Raw genomic sequence first — 9,229 nt, 5'->3', positions numbered from 1 at the left:
TAAAAATTTGGTGTGAGGATTGTTTGCTCAACTATTGAAACTTAATAAGATCGGAAGGGACAAAACTTATGGGGATATGTTTGCCAATAGAGTGAGGAAAATAAGGAATGGGTAGCATTTAGTACTTGATTCAAAGAGTAAAAGTTAAATGGAAGTATCAAGAAACATTGGGTTTGGAAACGATAGTGCACTTTTTAAAAGTCGTATATAGGTAGAATGAAGAGAAAATTAGAACAAATGAACTTTAACTTTTTGGTATTTTCGATACTAAAAGGGTGTTTTGATACAAATGAACAAACGAACATTTTGCTGAGAGAAATGCTTGGAAGGAGTGAGAAAACCTTCTCGCTCTCTCTCTCTCTATATATATATATAGTCTCTAAAATTAAAATTTAAAACATACACGCATCAGAATGAGTCAGCAACTAATACTACACTCTCAATATGCTAATTATTAACTTTACACAGGCAAGTTCTGTTACTTTATAGAAAAAGAAGAGAGGACAACATGCTCTGAAAAGAGTTCTGAAACGAAATTCTGTTTCTTCTTTCAAACTTGAGTAATTGGAGCTGCAGTTGGCTGTGGAGATTGGGTATCGGATTTATTCCCACAAATCCAACGAAAAGACTTTTTCACGGTCCAGAACAGTCCTTTGAAAGCTAGATATAAACAATAAAAGAGGACAAAGACGAATATTCCAACCCCAATGGCAACACCTTTGAGGAATTTTGCAACAAAATTTTTGGAAGATTCTGTGCAACGTCCCAGGACTGCTGAACGTAGAGGTGAATATGAGAGAAAAAAAATGGGGACAGGAAGAAATCCAACCACACTCCAAACAGCATTTTTCCAATTATGTGTCATCATGATCAGGATGATTGTTGCTCCAAACGCCACCGCCATCATTGAGACCGAGAGGATCATACATATAATTCCCTGTGTCAGCTTCTTAAAAAGATATGTTTCGAAGTCTTGTAGTGGAAATGAGGATGTAAGGATGGAGAGAAATATACCCACAGATGTCAAAGCCAAAGTGAGGGAGAACACATCAGCTAATATGAAAACCACAAACAAGGGTTTAGAGTTAAGGATTGGAATACCGGTGTCTTGATTAGGACCTCCTGGTACCGTGTAGGCTGCTGCAAAGGCAACAGTGGCTATGAAAACAGAAAGAATGGTGCAATTCTCAGTGGTGCGCATTAGCCATTCCTTGGCATCTCGATGGAGTCTCTCATTCCTAGCAGCAAATAATTCTTCAGCAGTCTGGTTATCTTTGTTGAGAGGCTTGGTCAAATGCATCTTACAGGCTGACTTCACTTTCTGCACCCACACATACAATCACGAGTAGCACCGTTATTCTAATGTAACACATACAAGCATTTTTGTTCTTTCTAATCCCTCCATTTATCATTAGACTAAATTAAAAATATTAGGGAAAAAAAAAACCTTCAGAGTAATTATTCATGAACTTTTAGGTTGTGTTTGATTCTTAGACAATTCTTAAATAATTTGAGGGAAGCGGAGAAAAATAGAGGGAAAAAGTAGAAGAAAATAAAAAGTAAAAGAAAAAAAAAAGATTTAAAATCAAAAATCATTTTTATATATTACTTTAAACCCATTTTACTTATTTTAACTCTTATCTAAGGATTAAATAATTTCAAAATATTCAAGTATTTTTTTATTAATTTTAATTATATTTTATTTTTACATTTTATATTTTATATATTAAAACAAAAATGAGAAAATTATTTTAATACTTTTTTCTTTCTTTAGTATTTTTCTAATAACTTAAACTTTAAGGTCAATTAGTGGATTTTAACATGGTAAGAGTAGCTTGGTCTTGAGTTTGAATCTCTTTGGTATATTGTTTATTTTCTCTATGCATTAATTTAACCTTGTGTAAGCCTAAAAAAGCCTATAGTGATAACTTAAAGGATCATTTTACAACATTGAAAAGCTAATTTTCATATCATACACAATAGTGATGGCCAAAGAAAAATTGATAGGTGATAAAGATGATCTTATTTATATTTATATTTGTTAAAAAGGTTCTATTTATCTCTATTTGTGAAACCGATCTCGGTTTTGATAATAATAAAACAAAATTTAAAACTAATAATTTATCCTAAGTATGTTTAGGTAAGAAGATTTTCAAAAAAGCAATAAAAGATATACTAAATCAAATAAAAATTAAGAAGAAGGAAAAAACCTCAAAGAGAAGAAGAGTCAAGACCTATTCCCTAGGATCTCTTTGTAAAATTGTTGGTGCACTAGGTTCATAGCACATTACATTTTTATTGAAGTACATAAAATCATCCAAATGTCTAAATAGATTTTATTTTCTTGAATCTAATCCTTCCTAATCAAGCTTTTTTTAAAGGGTTTATGAAGTTGAATAAAAGTTTCCAGAAATTCCAGGCCTCAAACTAGCTAGGGTCTTTTATACACTTTACAATATGATTGGTTGAAGTAGAGAGGAACCGATTAAGCCAATTAGGCTTGATTTAGTAACCCCAATAACTAGTAGCCAATTGATTGGTCGAACCTAGACTGTGTCTAACAACTAGTTTGAGTTTCTAAATCCTATTTAAACATTTCAAATTTCTTATATTGATTAGGAAAAAGTTTTAAATCATTCTTAAATATTATTTAAGCCTTTTTAAAGTGTTTTCAAAGTGGCTTGCTTTCAAACTTGTATTTCATCTTAGTACTATAGGAAAACCCATATTTCTCTGTTCCCTACACCCAAATCAATTTAGGTACATGCAAATCTTTCCTAGGCTTTATCTAAATCCTATATTTAGAGAAAACAAGCAATTTTAAACAATAATAAGATTTAGATATCAAAAAAGAAAACTTTAACTTAATTTGAATATTTTTAAATCAAATCCATGCAGTGAAGTATTTAAATGAAGTCGTTGGAAGTCTCATAGACCCACGGTCTTCCGCTCGATGGCTCTTCCTTAAATCTTGGCACTCAACCGATGGGAAGAAAATGAGGGTAGAGGCTATGACTATTTCTCAGAAAATGGAAGACAAGTCTCTAGAAACCCTCCCTAAATGGGCATTTATAAGGTTCTCCATAAGCTTAAGTGACTTGAGCCCATTAGGGGCTTGGGTCACTTAATCTAAACTAAAAGGTTCCTTATTGATTAATTAGCCTAATAGGGCTATCTAACAAATTAATTAACCCAATTTAGAGACCTTGTTCACTAACTCATGTGCAATCTTATGTAATTATCAAAATGTTTGTATGCATAAAAATGAACCTAGAGCCAATCCAACTCTCATAGACAATGTCATCAAGGTATATGAGCTTGAGCGGGAACCATTGGAACCCATAAGAGAATTAATTCCATAAGAATTCACTTTTGAAGTTGATTCAAGATCCCACGATAGAGAATCAACTACACTTTAGTATCCTATGTAAATAACAACGAGACAAAGCTTGGGTTTGTGACCTACTGTCCATTGCATGTAGAGTACTCCCCATGAACTGGTGTCTATAATCTAATAAGTTAATGTTATATCACCTATCAAGATTACCCTTCCAATCCTTGAATTACATATCTCACTTATTATAGGATTAATTGACATACTCTACCTTCAAAAAGCATATGTCAAATTTCCACTAATGGAAATGTTATAACCAAAGTCTTCTAGATCACATGTCCTTTGAATCACCTAAGGGACACACTATCTCAAACCCATAAGATATTATGGCGCCTCTATTGGGAATACCTGTTACCACCACTAGCCTCCATCAACAGTGACTCCATCCATGGGTCAAAGACTCAATACCTTCTCAAGGTTGAGAGTCTATGCAGTATAGTAGCTTGGTGAATCATGATAATTAATTAATTGTCTTACATCATGATTCACCATTAGTCCTATCCAGTGTGCATTGCATACACTAGAACACTCACTATGGAAAAACCATCATGATAACCAAGACAAGTCATCCCTCCAATTAGGAGATAGTGCACTATAGTCTCACATGGATTTCCCAAATTCATGAACTAATTGTGGACTACTTATCACTCTACAAGGAACCCATGACATGGATCTTTTGTGCAACTCCTAATACATCCAAGTCATATACAATGCAAGTGATGTGAGCATGTATGCTCAAATGACCAATTAATGCATATGGGAAACCCAAAAACATAGATAAGTAAATTTATAAATGAATCTCAATTTGTTACTTTATGTCATGCTTTATAAGGCTCAATCCTAACAAGTACACCATTCAATTCTAGTTTTTGTATATTCCATTGTACCAAAATTGTAAACTAGAAGTTTTATTCTTATCAATTTTCTTCTTATACATCTTGTGAGTTAGGCTTAATTGTATAAGGTATCAATTTAGTGAAAAATTTAAGTGTGAGTTATCACTTAGGGTTGTCCAAGTGTGGAGTGTCACTTGGGGATCTTTAAGAGTGAGACATCTCTTAAACAATGAGGTATCACTTAAGAAAAATTATAAGTGCCTATTAGAGACATCTATTAAAGAGTGAGGTATCACTAAAGAAAAATTATAAGTGCCCATTAGAACAAAAATAGATATCATATTCTTTTTCAGATATGATTATAGGTATTCAAAAACAAAAATGACTTGGTTTTTAAAGTCTATTGATTTTGATTTATGGAAAGTCATTCAAAATAGATATAATATTCCAACTAAAATTGAAAATGAGGTATCCATTCCAAAGTCAATCCATGAGTGAAATGAGTAAGAAAAGAAAAATGCGTAATTAAATGCTAAAACTATATGTCATCTATTAGAATAGAGTCCTTATAAGCATGACATGATGTAATTAGATTTAGAATTAAATTCCTAAATGAATTTTTTCATTTCTAAATAATCAAAAACTCTTCTAAAGGAATGGATATAGTGTCAATCATCATGATAAGGATTATCAAATTGGCATAAGAAGTTTAGAAATGCTTCAAATTGTTTTTTCTATCTTATCCTATTGGTTTGAATTTTTTTCATAAAGAACAATTGAAAATGTATTGAATTATGATCATACAAAGAAAAATCATTTTAATGAAATTGACATAATTGCTATCCCAAGGCTTGTATTAAGAAGAAGTCATCATTTATGAAAACCTTAGGTGAAAAAAAATGATCACATGCTTGCCTGTTTTAATGATGTTAAATTATGCATGTTATGTGTTGCATCTTTTAAATTGCATATGTTGGGAAATAACAATATGCTTTAAATGAAAAATATTTCATTCCCTTACCATTTTTAGCAAATCATGCTCTAAGATTGAGAAAATTTTCATTTGAAATATATTTTCAAATGAAAAAGAAAAAGAAGAGGAAAAATGATGTTATGCTTATTATTTATTTTTTGTGACATCATTTATGATTGATTAATAAATTCTCTTACCATACTTAATTGAGACTTTTTGTTGATGACAAAAAGGAGGAAAATTAGTAATAAGTTATTATAGTACTAGGATGATAATATTTGTTTCAGCAATCTTGAATATTGATGCTTCATACTTCAATTATTATATACATGCATGCATCCTATTTGTTATCTTACCAATTGCTAATTGCTCTTTGTGTTGTTAATATTTGGTTATATTATTTTTTAGCACCTTAAATTTAATCCTTAAGATTCTTAAAATTGAACATTTTCTAAAAATCAAGGAGCATATATTAAGGGGGAAGTATTTGAGCAACTTTGATTTTGTCATCTCAAAAAGGAAATTGTGAAACTAAAGTTTGGTTAATTTTGGTTTTGATGATAATAAAACAAAGTTTGCCACTAATGATTTATTCTAAGTATATTTAGACAAAAAGATATCTAAAGAAGCAATAAAAGAAATATCAAGTCAGAGGAAAATCAAGAAGAAGGAGAAAACTTCAAAGAGAAGAGAAATAAAGACCTATTACCTAGGATCTTTTTGTAAAGTTGCTAGTGCACTAGGTTCATATTACATTACTTTTTTTTATTGAAGCACATAAATTCATCTAAGTATCAAAATCGATTTTATTCTCTTATAAACTAAATGATTTCATGTTCTTGATTAAAACTATGAATCTAATTCTTTCTAAACTTGTTTTAAAAGATTTATGAAGTTGAATATAAGTTGTTAGAGGTTCCAAGCCTCAAACTAGGTCTTTTATACACTTTACAGTGTAATCGATTGAGGTAAGGAGGAACATGTTCAGTTGAGGTGCACTTGCACTTTGTTTCTTTTAATAGCATGTGTTCAACCATTGAGGTTAAGCCTCAACTAGTTGAGCCGATTAGCCAATAATAATCACAATGGCTAGTAGTTGGTCGATTGGTTCTTCGACTTGTTAAACCTAAATTGTGCTTAACAAGCATGACTAGTTTAGGTTTCCAACTCTTATTTAAAGGCTCCAAGATTCTTGTATTAATGGGAAAGAGTTCTAAATGATTCTTAAATATTATTTAAGCTTGAAGGAGTGTTTTTAAAGTGTACTTAGAGAGTTCATCTTAGTGCACCATTCAACCTTATTTTCCTTATAATCCACTATGCAAAAATTGTAAAATAGAAGTTTTATTCTTATTCAATATTATTTTATATACCTTGTGAGTTGGGCTCAATTGTAGGGTATCACTTGAGGGAAAAATTTAAGTGTGAGGTATCTCTTGGAGATCATCAAGAGTAAGGAATTTCTCGAGGAAAAATATAAGTACCCACTGAAGCTAATTAATCCAAGTCTAAACCTTGAAGGCTTGATTTGGAAGCTTTGGGATAGTGGAATCTCAAGCTTGGGATTGAACCTTAAAGAGAATGGATATATGCTAGGTTGCTTGAACCACTATAAAATCTTAAGTTTGCATTTCTCTTTTCCTTTACTTTCTTTACTTTATATTCAATTGCATTTCATTATACTTGTTATATTATTACATACAATTGCCACTTGCTCTTTATATTTAAATTTGTTAAAAGCAACCATCATCCTATTCACCCTCCCCCGGGCAATTATCTTAGGTTGGTATAGTTAAAACCCTAACACTATTTAATTAAGACTTATTTACTGCATCTAGGTTTTATTTCTTAGTACCTTGGTTTTATTTGGAATCTAATGATATAAATTTTATTAAATACATTAATGACTCAAATTTGAAATTTAGTACCTAATAAGTACCTTGTCATTTTCCTAACTTGGATGCATATTTTTCATCCATTACTTAATAACTTGTTATTATTATTATTATTATTATTATTATTATTATTATTATTATTATTATTATTATTAGTAATGAAGATTAATAATCAAATGACTTGCCACAAGTGTATGCATGAGCACTATGTTTATGGTTATAATTAATGGGTAAGTAGAAGTGCACCTTAAACAACAGCAACTCTTTTTGTAGCTGGAATGCAGGGCTTTGCATCTTTTCACTAGCTTGACTTTTTCTTTTTAGGCCAACCATATGTAATAAGGAGTTCCCTTTGTTATCTGTAGCTGATAATAGACTTCTTGCAAGCAATTCAGATTTTGCCACTACATCAAAAATTTCAATATGACGGTGAAGGATTGCCACATGTAGTATGTTCATTCCCTCCTTATTAATATGCTCAAGCGCTTGAGGATGACAAACCAATGTTTCTTCAACAATGTCTTGAATGTTTGACATTGTTGCCAAAAATAATGGAGCTTCATCGCTCTTCTTGTACTCGTAGTTGGTTGAACTTTCTTGGTAGTTTCGCCCTTCATTTTCTTGAAAATTTTGTCCTTTCTTTTCTTGGGAGTTTTGTCCTTCAATTTCTTGGGATATTTTTTCTTCCTTTTCTATATCCAACTCCTTAGTCTCACCTAAGCCAACTTCTTGAGAATTAACACTAGCATGCCATGATGTATCATTCTTTACCAAAAGCTTAACGAGTCCTTGAAGTGAATAGAATCTGCTTTCAGTAATATGAGACATGGTGGATTACTTTTACATAATATATTGAAATATAAAAATGTATCACAAGTAAATAATCTAGCTTTATATGATGTTTAGGTATGGAATATTATTATATTGAAGAAGGTAATTGAAGTCTAATAGTACATATTAATCCAACCACAATAGCTTTCAATAATACATTTGTAATTTAATCGGTTATAAAGGGTGAGGAATATTTTACAATTTTTTTTACTAGTAGTGCGTAGATGGATCTACAAAGAAGATTTTTTTTTTTCCTTTTCTCTTTTTTTAGTATTTTCTAAAGGCCTTTTAAAGTTATTAAAAATTGGGTAATTGCCAAAAATTGGAAATAGTCACAAGGAAAAATAGTTTCATTTCTTTTCTACATTGCCGTTGTATTGAAATATCATTTTTTTTTTAATATACATTTGATTTATTCAACATTGCCTTGGTATGATATATATTTGTTTATACCTTAGAGTTGTTCTTTAAAAGTGTGATCTTTGTATGAAAATATTTATTTTTTAAATTTTCCTTCTTTCACTTTGAGTAAAATAAAAATGGGTTCTAGAATATGTGCATGTGAAGGATTCCCCTTTTGGTCACTCCTAATCATATAATTATTTATCTACCAAAAATTTCACATAGCGTGGCTGAAAGTTATATACCTAAATTATTTAATAATCTCCTATACAACTTATGTAACCTATCATAACTTAATTTATAGAACCCAATATTTTTGAACAAAAAATTATATATATAACTTATAAAATTTTCAATTACCATTTTCAATAATCACTTAATTAATTTGAGTTTAAATATAGATTTATGAGGGATTTTTTGTCACCCATTAGAAATTGGCATCATATGGTTTAGAAAACATCATTACTTTGTACTTGATTATTATGATTTACATATTTAACTCTCATTCCTTTCTATAACTAAGTTCTGTTTCTTCATTTCTTTATTCAATGGTCTAGATTTACCCATACACATTAATGACTCAAATTCAAAATTAAATAAAATAATAAATCAGTATCCTAAATTTTTCTTCTATGAAATCTAAAAGAACAATTGAAGCCTTTTTTAGCCTAGCAATAGGCTTGTGTTGAGTATTGAGTCTTTTGAGCATTTTAGATGTTGATCAATCAAGAACCGTTGTATGTTCAAGAAAGAATTCATGTAGTTTGAGAAGCAATTTGCAAAACCTATTAATAACATTTGTGTAGTTACAAATTGTAGTGAGAAGCTACCCATGTGTGTTTTTTTAATTTGTTTTCCTTTAAGGAATTATGTATGATAAAATTTATGAGGTATTTTG

General features: G+C 30.5%; 1 protein-coding gene across 1 annotated transcript; it reads right to left on the bottom strand.

Annotated features, from left to right (window-relative positions):
* Positions 1-460: 460 nt before the first annotated feature.
* Positions 461-7,506, bottom strand: LOC100852691 (ankyrin repeat-containing protein ITN1). Its single transcript, XM_003631688.4, has 2 exons — positions 7,345-7,506; positions 461-1,321 (listed from the first exon to the last, which is right to left on the bottom strand). The coding sequence occupies exons 1-2, from the start codon at positions 7,429-7,431 to the stop codon at positions 551-553; spliced, it is 858 nt and encodes a 285-aa protein (XP_003631736.3). The 5' UTR covers positions 7,432-7,506; the 3' UTR covers positions 461-550.
* Positions 7,507-9,229: the final 1,723 nt, after the last annotated feature.

Source organism: Vitis vinifera, chromosome 3 (genome assembly GCF_030704535.1).
Source record: "Vitis vinifera cultivar Pinot Noir 40024 chromosome 3, ASM3070453v1".
NCBI lineage: Eukaryota > Viridiplantae > Streptophyta > Magnoliopsida > Vitales > Vitaceae > Vitis > Vitis vinifera.
The sequence above is the reverse complement of the archived record's forward strand: the minus strand, read 5'-3'. Positions and strand labels throughout refer to the sequence as shown.